This window comes from Cricetulus griseus, chromosome 7 (genome assembly GCF_003668045.3).
Source record: "Cricetulus griseus strain 17A/GY chromosome 7, alternate assembly CriGri-PICRH-1.0, whole genome shotgun sequence".
In the NCBI taxonomy this organism is placed as follows: domain Eukaryota; kingdom Metazoa; phylum Chordata; class Mammalia; order Rodentia; family Cricetidae; genus Cricetulus; species Cricetulus griseus.
This window is the reverse complement of record NC_048600.1, coordinates 97,271,675-97,286,809: the sequence shown is the minus strand read 5'-3', so window position 1 is coordinate 97,286,809 and position 15,135 is coordinate 97,271,675. Positions and strand designations below refer to the sequence as shown.

At 44.2% G+C, this 15,135-nt stretch overlaps 1 protein-coding gene across 12 annotated transcripts in view; it reads right to left on the bottom strand.

The window, feature by feature from the left end:
- The window catches only part of Synrg (synergin gamma), an 82,157-nt gene that overhangs the window by 10,761 nt on the left and 56,261 nt on the right, over positions 1 to 15,135 (bottom strand). For all 12 annotated transcript variants that reach the window (XM_027426425.2, XM_027426431.2, XM_027426433.2 and 9 more), the window contains 4 exons: positions 11,875 to 12,038; positions 10,753 to 10,806; positions 9,953 to 10,049; positions 6,422 to 6,570 (listed from right to left, as the gene is read on the bottom strand). In XM_027426425.2, coding sequence (XP_027282226.1) covers positions 6,422 to 6,570; positions 9,953 to 10,049; positions 10,753 to 10,806; positions 11,875 to 12,038 — 464 coding nt within the window. The remainder of the gene's footprint in view (positions 1 to 6,421; positions 6,571 to 9,952; positions 10,050 to 10,752; positions 10,807 to 11,874; positions 12,039 to 15,135) is intronic.

Here is a 15,135-nt window from a genome sequence, read left to right as displayed (position 1 = left end):
GCCATATGCCTCTGGTCCTTCCCTGCTTCAGGACAGGTTGGTGGCAGAGTAAAGATGTCAAGTTGCTGTGTAGATTTAATGCAGCTAAAGACCCTACCACACAGTTCAGCCAACTGGACAGTCCATCAGAATGACAGAAGAAGAAGAAGAAGAAGAAGAAGAAGAAGAAGAAGAAGAAGAAGAAGAAGAAGAAGAAGAAGAAGAAGAAGAAGAAGAAGCAACGACAACCAAAAGGGGTTTTGGGAAAGGGTTCGAGTGTGAGAAGGGAATGAGAAATTTCTCTACCAGAGGGAAAATTTATTTTCCATTGCAAGCAAAGTAAATATTCATTAAAGATAGTCGAGAAAGGCAGAGAATACTTATAAACACGGATTCTATCACTAAGCACAACCTAATCACCATGTTGGCAGCCTCCCCCCCAGCATGTGGTGACAGTTTCGTTATTTTGAGAATGCTCCCTGATGAAATGCCCACAACACCTCATATGAGGAGCCACCATGGGTTATTTCACTAACTCTAGATGAGGGCTTTCAGGCGGTTTCCAGTTTTTCTCGTTACAAGGAACAACGCTCTGCACTTTGCTGGCTTCTTTTCGTGACTGGATATTTGGAACAACTGGAGAAGTTTGCTCAGAAGCAGCAGCAATAAGACAATGACCCTGGATGTGAGAGCCCCCGGATGCACTTGGCTTTTTAGAGGGCTGCATCTGAAGTGCTGGGTTCTCGTGGAGCCCCGAGGGTGAACACAAGAAATCCATTCTAGTCCTCTTGCCAGCAAACTCCTCCTGACTATCAAGTTTATTTTTATGCTGTGAACACAGTGAACCACAGGACTCACTTGGAACACAAGAGACAGAAAGGGGGAGGTCCAGTAGCCACAGATCACATTTTCTTTTTTTTTTTAATTCTTAACATTTTTTTATTTGAATTAGAAACAAGATTGTTTTACATGACAATCCCAGTTCCCTTGTCCCTCCCGTTCACCCCACCACCCCTCCCCCCAACTAAAACCCTACCTATCACATATTCTTTCTGCTTCCCCTGGATGGTGAGGCCTTCCATAGGATATAATCAGAGTCTATCATATCCTTTGGGATAGGGCCTAGGCCCACCCCCATGTGTCTTGGCTCAGGGAGTATTCCTTTATGTGGAATGGGCTCCCAAAGTCCACACCTATGTTAGGGATAAGTACTGAACAACTACAGGAGGTCCTGTAGATTTCTGAGGTTTCCTCAATGAAACCCATGTTCCTGGGGTCTGGATCAGTCCCATGCTGGTATCCCAGCTATCAGTCTAGGGAGCAAGAGTTCCCCGATGTTCAGGTCAGCTGTTTCTGTGGGTTTCACGAGCCTGGTCTGGACCCCTTTGCTCCTCACTTGTCCTTCTCTGCATCTGGATTCCAGTTCAGTTCAGTGATTAGTTGTGGGTGTCTGCTTCTACTTCCACCAGCTGCTGGATGAGGGCTATTGGGTCTCATATAAGTCAGTCATCAATTTCATTATCAGGGGAGGGCATTTAAGGTAGCCTCTCCTCTGTTGCTTAGATTGTTAGCTGGTGTCATCTTTGTAGATCTCCAGTCATTTCCCTAGTGCCTGATTTCTCTGTAAACCTAAAATGTCTCCCTCTATTATGGTATCTCTTTTCTTGTTATCTTCTATTCTTCCCCAGACTCAACCTTTCTGCTCCCTCATGTCCTCTGCACCCCTCCTCTTCTTCCCTTCTCATTCTCCTAGCTCCCTTCCCCCTCCTCCCATGCTCGCAATTTGCTCAGGAGGTCTTGACTCTTTCCCCTTCTCCAGGGTACCAAGTATGTCTCTCTTAGGGGCCTCCTTGTTTACTAGCTTCTCTGGCAGTGTGGATTGTAGGATGGTAATCCTTTACTCTATGTCTAAAATCCACACATGAGTGAGTACATACCATGTTTGTCTTTTTGTGATTGGGTTACTTCGCTCAGAATGGTTTCTTCTAGTTCCATCCATTTTCCTGAAAATTTCAAGATTCCATTTTTTTTTTTTTTTCCCCTGAGTAGTACTCCATTGTGTAAATGTACCACATTTTCTCTATCCATTCTTCGGTTGAGGGGCATCTAGGCTGCTTCCAGTTTCTGGCTATTACAAATAGTGCTGCTATGAACATCGTTGAACAGATGTCCTTGTTGTATGAATGTGCTTCTTTTGGGTATATGCCTAAGAGTGGAATTGCTGGATCTTGTGGTAGACTCATTCCCATTTTCTTGAGGAGTCGCCATACTGATTTCCAAAGTGGCTGTACAAGTGGGCACTCCCACCAGCAGTAGAGAAGTGTTCCCCTTTCTCCACATCCTCTCCAGCATAAACTGTGGTTGGTGTTTTTGATTTGGCCATTCTGACAGGAGTAAGATGGTATCTCAGAGTTGTTTTGATTTGCATTTCCCTGATGGCTAAGGATGTTGAACACTTTCTTATATGTCTTTCAGCCATTTTAGATTCCTCTATTGAGAACTGTCTATTTAGTTCTGAACCCCACTTTTTAATTGAGTTGTTTGTTGTTTTGGAGACTAGCTTCTTGAGTTCTTTGTATATTTTGGAGATCAGCCCTCTGTCAGATGTGGGGTTGGTGAATATCTTTTCCCAGTCTGTGGGCTGCCGTTTTGTCTTGCTGACTGTGCCCTTTGCCTTACAGAAGCTTCTCAGTTTCAGGAGGTCCCATTTATCAATTGTTGACCTCAGTGTCTGTGCTACTGATGTAATGTTCAGGAATCGGTCTCCTGTACCAATTAATTCAAGGGTATTTCCCACTTTGTCTTCTAATAGGTTCAGTGTAGCTGGATTTATATTGAGATCTTTGATCCATTTTGACTTAAGTTTTGTGCAAGGCAATAGGCTTGGGTCTATCTGCAGTCTTCTACATGTCCGAAACCAGTTATGCCAGCACCATTTGTTGAAGATGTTCTCTTTGTTCCATCGTATGAATTTGGTTTGTCAAAAATCAGGTGTTCGTAGGTGTTTGGGTTAATACCAGGGTTTTCAACTCTATTCCATTGGTCTACCTGTCTATTTTTGTGCCAATACCAAGCTGTTTTCAGGACTATAACTCTGTAATAGAGCTTGAAGTAAGGGATGGTGATGCCTCCAGAAGTTCCTCTATTGTACAGGGTTGTTTTGGCTATTCTGGGTCTTTTGTTTTTCCATATAAAGTTGAGAATTGTTCTTTCAAGGTCTGTGAAGAATTGTGCTGGGATTTTGATGGGGATTGCATTGAATCTGTAGATTGCTTTTGGTAAGATTGCCATTTTTACTATGTTGATCCTACCTATCCAAGAGCATGGGAGATCCTTCCATTTTTGGTATCTTTACTTTCTTTCTTTAAAGACTCAAAGTTCTTACAATACAGTTCTTTCACTTGTTTGGCTAGCATTACCCCAAGGTATTCTATGTTGTTTGTGGCAATTGTAAAGGGTGATGTTTCTCTGATTTGTTTCTCCACCAATGTGTTATCGGTATATAGTAGGGCTACAGATTTTTTTGAGTTAATCTTGTATCCAGCCACTTTACTGAAGGTGTTTATCAGCTGTAGGAGTTCCCTGGTAGAGTTTTTCAGGTCACTAATGAGTCTATTTCCAATAGTGTGTCTTCAACTCCTGAGATTCTCTCTTCTATCTCTTGTATTCTGTTGGCTATGCTTGCATCTGTGGTTCCTGATCATTTACCCAGATTTTCTATTTCCAGCATTCCCTTAGATTGTGCTTTCTTTATTGTCTCTATTTCAGTTTTTAGGTCTTGGACTGTTTCCTTGAGAGATTTGTTGATATCTTGTATTTTTTGGTTTGTTTTTTCTTCCATTTCTTTAAGGGATTTTCTTATGTCCTCTTTGAGGTCCTCTCTCATTTTCATAAAGATGTGTTTAAGGTCATTCTCTTCTGCTTCATCTGCATTGTGATGTTCAGGTCTTACTGGTGTATGGTTCCTAATCTCCGGTGGTGTCATATTGGGTTTTCTGTGTTGAATGTGCTTTTGCATTGTCCTCTTCTCATCCTTTCTTCTGGTGGGTGTAGCAGGAGTCTCTTCCTCTTCTGGTGGGTAGGGGACCAAGGTTCCCCTATGGTAGATGCAAACAGTTCCAATACTCTGATGTCTGTCCTCTTCTCGTGGATGAAGGTGGCACTGTCACCAGGGCCTTGGTAGTGTCCGGGTGTGCTGGATCCCGCTGCCAAGCTCAGATCCAGCAAGCAGACCCCTGGCATCAGAAGCTTTGCGGCAGGGAAACCGCCCAGATCACATTTTCATTGCCTGTCTACCAACACAATGAGATCAGCTATCTGGAGCTCTCACCACAGCTAGAAGAGTTCACAACACCACACCTTCTCTGCCAGGATGGCCAGCGCCATGAACTGGAAGCCAACAAAAACCTTCTTCAAGTTGCTTTGATGAGGTATTTTGTTGTAATAAGAAAAGTAACTAATGAGGTAGCACTGTGGGATGTTTGAGAGAAATGGGCTAAAGACACTCACATAGGAAGGGCCTTTGATTCAGACTAAAGGGTGTCGGGAATGCCTTATGGGGAAAACTATGCAGAGCTCAGAGGGAAAGCTGCCTAGTTCAGTAAGAGGAAAGCTCTCTGCTGAACTAAGAAGTTTGGCTGAGGTCCTGAAGACCATGGAGGCCCCCTCCAGTAATATATTGTTTGTTTTTGCTTTTATTTGTTATTTGAGACAAGGTAGCTCTGTGTAGCTCTGACTGTCTTGGAACTCAATTTGTAGCCCAGGCTGGCCTCGAACTCACAGAGATATACCATACCTGCCTCTGCTGGGACTAAAGGTATATAGCACCATGCCCAGCCACTGAAGGATTTTAAATGGAATTTAAATGACACAATCAGATTTACAGTTTACATAGAACATCTTGGTAATGGCAGATAAAGACTTTTGAAAAAAAGAAAAGAACAGAACTAGGTAGGGGTGTATGGTTCAGCATCAGTATAGTAACTTCTCTAGCCTTCATGAGTCTTGAGGTCCAGCCCTAGCATCACCAAATAAAAAACAAAAACCAAACAAATGAACAGTGCAGCTCTGAGAAGCCTTTCCTCCAGCCCCTCATTTAAACTCATTAAGAACTTAATAAAGTAAAACTAGAAGCAACAGAACAACAGTGAGATCTGTTGTTTAGGGCACAATGGGACAACTGGCTATCACCGGGCTGTCAGGTGAGGGCACTGAGAACTCCTCCCTCCTGTAGAGCTGCAACCCTCTCAGAGGGTCACTGGGTAACTGGAGGAGTGGCAGCATGTATCCAGTTCTGACTGTTGTGAACAGGACTACATCAGGGACTAACTGAATGGGTTTGAATGTTTAAATAGTGAATGGTAAGAAGGAAGAGACAGTAATAACAGCAGGAAACAAACTGATATGTTTACTGGGATATATATTATGAATAGAAACATGTCGATAGCTGTATTCCATTAAAAGGATGCCAAAATGGTCCAAAGAAGTGAGCTTATAGAGGATAGAAACAGTACCAGTGAGTTATCATTTGGAATATAGCAAGGCCTTAAATGCTACCTGGAAAGTGTTGTAGCAGCCATGCAGGCTGCATGCATGTACACACACTCTGGCCTTCTCCATCCACTTTGAGAGACTATAATACACAGAGCGGGGCAAGTCATCTGTTTATTCAAAGTAGAGCTATTTGTATCATGGGAAAAAAATGAATCCAAGAAAAGTAATAACAGTGGTGAGTGGCCTGTAGGTCAATAACATGATGCTCTACCACATAGCTCTCTAAAGAACACTAGGGGGCATAAGTCAGTTAAGTGCAAAGGGATAACTCAAATCATTACTTTTTAGTAAAACTTACATTCTTAAGAATTAAGAAAGACTAGTACTGAGAGATGGTTCAGTGGGCAAAGCGCTTGAGGACATGAATTCAATTTCCCAGAACCTATATAAAGCAGGAGGTGGTAAGGCCACATGTTTATATCCCTTTTGTAAGCTTGTGGGTCATCCAGTCTAGTGTGCATAGAGGCTGACAATAGAGACCCTGTCTTACACAAGGTGGAAAGTAAGAACAGACACCATGTGTCCTCTGACCTCCACACACACAAACACATTGTGGCAAGGTCACACCCAGTCTCTCTCTCTCTCTCTCTCTCTCTCTCTCTCTCTCTCTCTCCTCTCTCTCTCTCTCACACACACACACACACACACACAAATTAAGAACTACAGATAAGGATCTTGTTGTACACTTCTGTTTTGCCAAGGTGGGAAACTTTCCCAAGCTCCAGTGGTCTTGGAACTCCAAAGCCAGGCTGCGGCTGCTATCTTAGACCTCCATCAACATAACGCAGTCCAACTGGCACACTCACCCTCCGATAAGTGCATCCTAAGAATATATTCTCTGCCTCAAAACAGGTTTCTGGAAAGAGAAGCAGCTGCTGCACAGGCTTACCGTGAGTGTGGCAAGTGACATGAAGCCAATCAGGTTGTTCCACACTTTATCAATGTCCTTCAGCAACTGTTGGAGTTTCTCACTGCAAACAGCAGTGGCTTTAATCCCCAGCTCCACACGCCTGGTTACTCGATACACTTCCACGACGCCTGACAGGGAGAGAGGAGAGTTAGGTATGGGAAAAGCAGGCAGGACAAAGCAGAGTTGAGGCTTGCTGATGACTGACTAGGAGGAACACAATTGCATGGAGACAGGTCTGTGAATACAGAATTGTACTAGTTGCTTTCCCGTTGTTGCCATAAAACACCTTAGAGAAAAAAGGTGTTTAATTGGGCTTAGGATCTACACACTATAATTGCAGAGTAAAGGCATGGCGGCAGGAACAACTGAGAGCTCATGTTTCAAACTACAAGCTGGAGGCAGAGAATATACTGGGAATGGCAGGAGGTTTCCGAAGCCTGAAAGCACCCCCCACACCCAACCACTCATGCCCAACACATCTCTTACATCAAGGTCACACCTCCTAATCTTTCCTGAACAGTTCCACAAACCGAGAACCAAGTATTCAAACCTATGAGTCTTTGGGGGCCATTCTGTTCAAACACTACAAGGTGTGAGCCTCCTTGATCAGCCAGACAGTTTCGTTCCTGTGGTCTTCAATCAGGTCCAACTGTCTCAACAAGACGTGCTGAGCACCTCCTCATTCTAGGATGGTCACTAGACACATCCCCACGCCTTCACTGTGGCCATCACCAGACCACAGTACTGCCCAGTGCTGCTGGAGGCTTTTAAGTATGAACACGGACTCCAGAGCTATGTACTGTGAGCTCAAATTCCTGCCCCATCTCTTTGCAGCCGTGTATCCCAGGGCAAGTTACGAACCTCTGTGTGCCTCATTAAGACAGTAACAGGAACTCCTCAGAGGATGGGTGAGAAGATGAAACACATGAACACTGTACAAGGTTTATAACAGTGTTTTGTGAGCAGAAGACATTGTGTGAGGTACTAGGCTTTTAGCTCAGATTTCTTTATGAATTTTTGGTTGAACCAGGGAAATACCATTAACTGACTGAAAATGGAAATAAAGCTTTAAAGAATCTAAACGTTAATGTCATCACAGAGTAATCCATGCTGAATCCTCAAGCTTTAAAAACAAACAGGTGGGCGTTGGTGGCGCACACCTTTAATTCCAGCACTCTGGAGGCAGAGGCAGGCGGATCTCTATGAGTTTGAGTCCAGCCTGGTCTCCAGAGCGAGTGCCAGGACAGGCTCCAAAGCTACAAAGAGAAACCTTGCCTGGAAAAACAAAAACAAAACAAACAAACAACAAAAAAGAAAAACCAAATAAAATAAAACAAAAATACATTTACTTATTTGTATATGGTGGTGGTGGTGGGGAGTGGTGTGGTATATGTGCCACTCTGGAGGTCAGAGGGCAAGTTGCATGAATTGGTTCTCTCTTTCCACCATGTAGGTCTTGTAATTAAACTCAGATGATCAGGGGGTTTTAGTTTTGTTTGTTTGCAGCCCAAGATGGTCTGGAATTCACTATCTAACCTATTGGCCTTCAACTAGTAGCAATCCTCCTGCCTTACCATCCTTAGTGCTGGGATTATGGGCAGGAGCCTGGTCAGGACTATTCTTTTCCTGTAGTCTCTGATGAGGTTGAATTATTTTTCTCTTTGTTACCCTGGCTATCCTGGAATCCACTTTGTAGAGAGCAGGCTGGCCTTAAACTCACAGAGATCTGCCTGCCTCTGCTTCCCAAGTGCTGGGACTAAAGGTGTGTACCACCGTGCCTGGCAGAGGCTGAATTCTCTCTCTCTCTCTCTCTCTCTCTCTCTCTCTCTCTCTCTCTCTCTCTCTCTCTCTCCTTCCTTCCTTCCTTCCTTCCTTCCTTCCTTCCTTCCTTTCTTTCTTTCTTTCTTTCTTTCTTTCTTTTTTGGTTTTTTGGAGACAGAGTTTCTCTGTGTAGCTTTGAAGGCTATCCTGGCACTCACTCTGGAGACCAGGCTGGCCTCGAACTCAGAGATCCACCTGCTTCTGTGTCCCGAGTGCTGGGATTAAAGGCGTGCACCACTAACGCCCAGCCTTTCTTTTTTTTTTTTTTAATTGGTGTTTTATCTGCTTGAGGGTGTCGGATCCCCTGGAACTGGAGTTACAGACATCTGTGAGCTGCCAAGTGGGTGCTGGGAATTGAACCGGGATCCTCTGGAAGGACAGCCAGTGCTCTTAACTGCTGAACCATCTCTACAGCCCCCAGAGCTTCCTTAAGCAAGGAGGGAGGTACCAAGTTCCTCCTCATCCTAAGGGCAGCCAACAGGCACACACTCCAGTGAATACTAGAGGATTCCAGGCCTCATCACCTTGCACACCACCAAGGCTTTTCTTCCTCTTCACCAAAGGATGGGCAGGAATGGCTGTCCACTACAGAAAGTAAGGGCTGTTCCAATAGAACCTTCCACAGATAGACTAGGAAAGCCCCTAGAAGGAAAGGCACCATTCCTTGGGGGCAGTGGGAGTCAGCTAGCTGATGAGAGAGCTATGGCTGTGTGAGCAAGAGGCTGGTACAGGAGTCAAGGTGACAGGCCCTCCAGCCCTTCACTGGCAGCTCATCTGCCAACACACAGTATACTCTCTGTGCCAGTCACTAAGACAGGGGTTGGAGGTGTGGGGATGAACAAAACAAGCCCCAATTCTGCCCTCTTAGAGGTTCACCCTAGTGAAGGGAGGTAGTGTCAACAGAAAGGACTGTAAGATAGTCAAGGTTACAGGGCTAAGGAGAAGAGATAGAATTTTGAGAAAGAGGGGAATGAAAGCTTTTCTGACAAGGGGACAGGTGAGGGAAGGTCTCCTGTGCCTGTGGCCCACACAGGGAGGCCTGAGCTTGCGGAGGGAGGAACACTGATCAGACTGGGGCTTCAAGTTCGATGTTAACAACTGAAGACAGCCAGGAAGGCAAGGAATCTGTTTCTGTCACTGAGGAACAGAGAGGAAGATTGCGTAGACAACAGGAGGCACTGAGGCCTGTAAAATGATGCCACTTAAAATGTCTTACTAGTTAAGGTTTGCTGACAAAAATAAATGTATTATATCTGTTGCTGGTTTAAGATGTTAATTCTTACTCAGGTATATGGGTGTAATCTGTGTGAATGTATGCCATGTGTATGAAGGGTCTGGTGCAGGCCAGAAAAGTGCATTGGCTCCCCTGGAGATGGATTTACAGGCAGTTGTGAGACAAGCAACACGGGTGTGGGGAACCGAGCTCTGGTCCTCTGTAAAAGCAGTAGGCACTTTAACCACTGAGCCATTTCTTCAGCCCCTACAGATATAGTTTATATTAAGATATATGTAAAACAAAGACTAGAAAACTTCACTACAGAGATCTTAAGTAAAATAGCTGCTGCCCATGACATCAGTATTTTACCTATGAATGCAGCTACTAGTGAGGCTATATATAGTAGAGTTAGTGAACACTGATACTAAGGCAACATGGCATGGTTTGACTATGTGAAATACCAAAGAACATACCTAGAAGATATTCCATGCCTTGGGCTGACTGGATAACTTCCGTGCAAACAGCACTGCTGCTAATGCCATTTAAGGTGTCATTTGCCTTTTTAATGACCTACAAGAAATGAAATCACAATATCTGATATAACCAAGAAAGGTCACTGCAAATCAATTTCCCATTAGCAGAAAACCCAACCAATGTGAAAAGCTGTGCCCAACTGGCATGTGCAAGTACCTATGCAGAGACAAATCTAAGAATTTAATTTTATCTTCCAAGAAACCATCCTTCACTTCTGTGGGAGGGAGACAGGGATGGGGGTGAGGGAGAGAAACAGGTTCTTTAGTTTAAACATTACTTTTATGTAGGCCAGAGGTAATGATACCACTTTGCTACTTCTTAAATACCGTGACAAATGTAGGGAAGGCTGACAAATGAGCCAGTGTCTACTGCTGTAAACTTGAGGGATGCATGGTTTTCTTTTCTTATTAAAAATGTATTTAGTTTTATCTTACGTGCATTGGTGTTTTGCTTGCATGTATGTCTGTGTGAGGATGTTGGATCCCCTGGAACTGGAGTCACAGACAGTTGGGAGCTGCCATGTAGATGCTGGGAATTGAACCCAGGTTCTCTGGAAGAGCAGCCAGTGCTGTCTCTCAACCACTGAGCCATCTCTCCGAGAGCCCTGCGTGACTTACACACTGTGCATGGTGATGGAAGTAAGGCATCCCCCGTGTTTGCCTGCATTCATTCAAAAGAACCAAGGAGGAGACAAAACAGTGCAAGACAGTGTTCCGATGCACAGAAGTGACATACTCACATCCAGGGCGCTCCCCAGGCATCTCTGCCACTCATACGCGTATCTCTCATTTTCCTGTGGGTTTTATAAAAGGAACTGAGTTCAACAGGCAGGCTTAGGGTTCTCTGTGACTTCTCCCAATACAAAGGGCTTAGATGACTCCCTTCCATAGAAAGCACACTTGCAAAAGACAGTTATCACTCAAAATCCACTAAGAGACAAGAAATAGGAACTTGGAGGACTTATTTTACAGCAGCCTCTCTGTGTAAATGTGTCTCATTTGTTCCAGTCAGTGATAGTGTAAGCTTCTATCCAGCTACTCACCTCGGAGGTATCTACTGTATGAGCTACTGCCATCCTATAGCTTTAGTTAGGCGTGGGGGTGTAACCCCCAACATCCTAGCACTTGGGAGGCAGAAGCAGGATCACTGAGTTTAAGGCCAGCCTGGTCAATGTAGAGAGCTTTAGGTCAACCAGGGTTATATGAGACCATCTCAAAACAACTTCCCCACCTCTCATACACATACACACAGGATAAAACTACAGCTTTCCATTCTTATAGTTTTGGTTGTGAGCCTAGCTGGCTGAGCCATCTCTCCAGCCCCAGCTTTCCATTCTATAGCACACTACTGTGTGTGCATGAATATTTCCATTCTATAGCACACTACTGTGTGTGCATGTATATTTCCATTTTATAGCACACTACTGTGTGTGCATGTATATTTCCATTCTATAGCACACTACTGTGTGTGCATGTGTATTTCCATTCTATAGCACACTACTGTGTGTGCATGTGTATGTGTGTGTATACTCGTATGTATCACAAGGGTCAGGGGTGGAATTAAGATACTACAAACAGAAACAGAAGGTTCAAAACATTTTTCCTCTCCTCTATGTTGATGTTTTAAAATTCAGTAGGATGATAAAGTGTAAGTTTTGGAAAAGATTTTTTTTTTAAATGCTTCTCTCCTTGCAAAGTCCCATGAACAGTTTCAACTTAGCCATGACTTTTATGGCTGTCACACGAAGGGCACATTTTCATCCTGGGCTAACGCTACCAGCCTCTTCATCTAATGATCTATTTGCTATCTGGTGGACAGTGTCTCCTCCTGGGGTGCTCTTCCAGGAAGCTTCCCAGCTTACCTCCACCTCACCGGTCAGGTCTTTGTACTTGTCTCGGATGACGGGCAGCGCTGTCTTCTCACTCAGAGTGTTGGAACGGTCTCTGAAAGGCTGCTCCAGGGCTGGAGAAGGAGAGGATCGACTTATTTCTTTATCCCCGAGGCTTAAGCTTCTCTTGTGTGATCCTGGGCAGAGGGAAGAGTAGGAACAAAGGTTCTGTTATTCAACCTGGCTCAAGCAGGGGCCTGCTTGCTGATGTGACCACCTTTTACAGGGGGTCATGTCAGGAGGCATTTGAAACACAGTCTTCATTCACTCTGTCTGGGAAGTTCTTTGAGTCTTGATCTCTTGTGCTTGGAGCCTTCCTCTGGTTTCTTCCATTATTCCTCTCTGATCTATCACTACACTACATAATCCTAAGGTCTGAAAACCGGTGTCTAGATGCCAAGTGCCTTTCTAAATAGGAGCCATAAGACCCTTCCTATCATTGGCTGTGGGCTTGTACCTTCATGGCTCCCTGCTTGAAGGCTGGCATTCTCCTGTAGATCCAGAACTCCAGAGACAGGAAGAGTGGGCAGCAATGAAGCAGAGGATTTGGAGAAAGATGGCAGAGACTCTAACTAACTGGGAGGTACCTCTCCACCTCCAGGGTGTGCTGCTGTTCAGTTCTGGCTGACTGTTAAGAACCGGGAATGCAGGCCTTCGACTGCCAGATATTACAACTTTTCAAGAAAAACCATAAGTCCAGACTGAGAAATACAATTTTAAAATGTTTGCTATTACTTTAGGTTTTAAGGATCAATTTAAAACATTTTTTAAAGGTGCTGATTTTTGTGAGTTTTAATTATGTATGTGTGCTATATGTTTGGTTATGTGTATAGGAGTGCAGGTGCCCACAGAGGCCAAAGGTATCAGATTCCCTGGAGCTACAGTTATAGGTAGTTGTGAGCTGCTAGATGTGTGTGCTGGGAACCAAACTCAAGTCACCTGCAAGAGCACTGCATATTCTTTTTGTTTGTTTGTTTTGAGACAGGGTCTCACAATGTAACTCTGACTGTCCTAGAATTCACTGTGTGTGTAGACTAGGCTGGACTCAAACTCAGAGAATGCCTCTGGAGTGTTAGGATTAAAGGCATGTGCTGTCAGGTTCAGCTATAAAAATTTTTGTTTGTGTTTGTTTTTTGAGACAGGGTTTCTCTGTGTAGCTTGGAGCCTGCTCTGGAACTTTACTCTGCAGACCAGGCTGGCCTTGAACTCACAGAGATTCACCAGCCTCTGCCTTCTGAATGCTAGGATTAAAGGAGTGCACCACCATGACTGACACAGGGCATGTTCTTAACCATTGATTCATTTCTTCAGCACCAGATAGCTTTAAAAAAAAATAATTTGGGCTAGAGAGATGGCTCAGCAGTTAGGAGCACTGGCTGCTCTTTCAGAGGACCTGGGTTTAATTCCCAGCAACCACATGGTGGCTCACAACCATCTATAGTAGGACATGATGCCCTCTTTTGGCATAAAGGCATACATGCAGATAGAGCACTCATTACATTAAATAAAGAAATAAATCTTTCATTTTTACTAGATTTATTCATTTTATTTTATGTGTGAGTGTTTTGCCTGTGTATACGTATGTACACTACATGCATGCTTGGTGTCCCTGGAAGTCAAGGCATTGGATATCCTGAAACTGGAACTGTGAATGGTCATGAACTATCATGTGGATGCTGGAAATCAAGAATCAAATCCAGGTCATCTTAAGAACAAATACTTTTAACTACTGAGCCACTTCTCCACCAATCCCCTTATTTTATTTTTAAATAAATTGTGTGTGTTGTACATATGCACATGAAATCCAGAGGTGTAGGAGCCCCCCCTTTTTTTGTAGGCTCCTCCTTGAAGCTAGAGATACAGGCAGTTGTGCCTGATGTGGGTGCTAGGAACTGAACTCAGGGTCCTTTGCTGTACACTCTCTTAACCACTGAGTCATCCATCTCTTTAGGCCCAAAGAGATCATTAAAAATGCATTCATGGGCACAATGACTCAGCAGATAAAGATTCTTGCTGGCAAGTCTGACAACTAGAGTTGGATGCCCAGGACTCACTTGATGGAGGGAGAAAACAGACTTCCAAAAGTTGTCCTCTGACCTCCATATGCACACCCTGGCACATGTGCCCACACATACACTTAACAAATATGCATTTAGTGCCAGGCATGGTGGTACACACCAGCATTTAGGGGTACTAGGGAGGTTGAGGCAGGAGGACCAGATGCTCAGGAGCGTTCTCTGTTACACAGTAGCTTTGGGGCCAGCCTGGGCTACATGAGACCCTCTGTCAAAAACAAAAAATAACAAATAAAACCCACAGATCTGTAAGCTGAGTAAAGACCCATAGCCACACTCAACCTGTGGAACAAGAGCAGATTTAACCTGCCCCAAAATATCAAACCTTTGGATCCACTTCTTTGGCTACTTTAGACAGCACTCTTCTTCTTCTTCTCCTTTTTTTTTTTTTTTTTTTTTTTTTTTTGAATCAGGGTCCTGGAACTGGCTATGTAGACCAGGCCTTGAACTCACACAGACAGTTCTGTCTCAGCCTCCCTAGTGCTGGGATTAAAGCACTCATCACCACTCTTGACATACAGCACACTTCTAAGCAAACTGAGAGTGAAGAAAGACACACGTTCTACTTGGTCTTTCTTCAGTAAGCAGCTGTGAGGGACAGGGATCCGACTCGAGCTCCAGGGAAACCCCAGTCTTAGAGGTTGGAACATCTATTTCCTGCTAAACAAAGAATCTTTGAAATTATTTGTTAGCTTTAGAGATAGTGTCCACTATGTAGCCTAAGCTGACCTGAAGCTTGTTCTATAACCCAGATGATCTAAAACTCATGATCCTCCTGCCTCAGCTTCTTGAATACCAGGGCTACAGACATCACTGTAGCCAGGCAGGAAGTATAGGTGGGGGGTGCCAGACTGGAGAATTCTGGGAAGGGGAAGAGAGTGTGAGTCTTGGGATACAGACACCATGAAGCTGCAGAGAGAGAAAGGGACCTGGGCATCACCGGTAAGCCAAGACCTTGTGGAAGTACATAGATTAATAGCTATGAGTTAGTAATTAAGAGAGCTACCCAGTAAGAAGCCTGAGCCATCGGCCAAACAGTTTATAACTAATATAAGCCTCAGTGTGTTTATTTGGGACTAAATGGCTGCGGGACCAGGAGGGACAGAAACTTCCACCTACACATCACCATGCCTGTTTTAAAAATCATTTTATCCTCAGG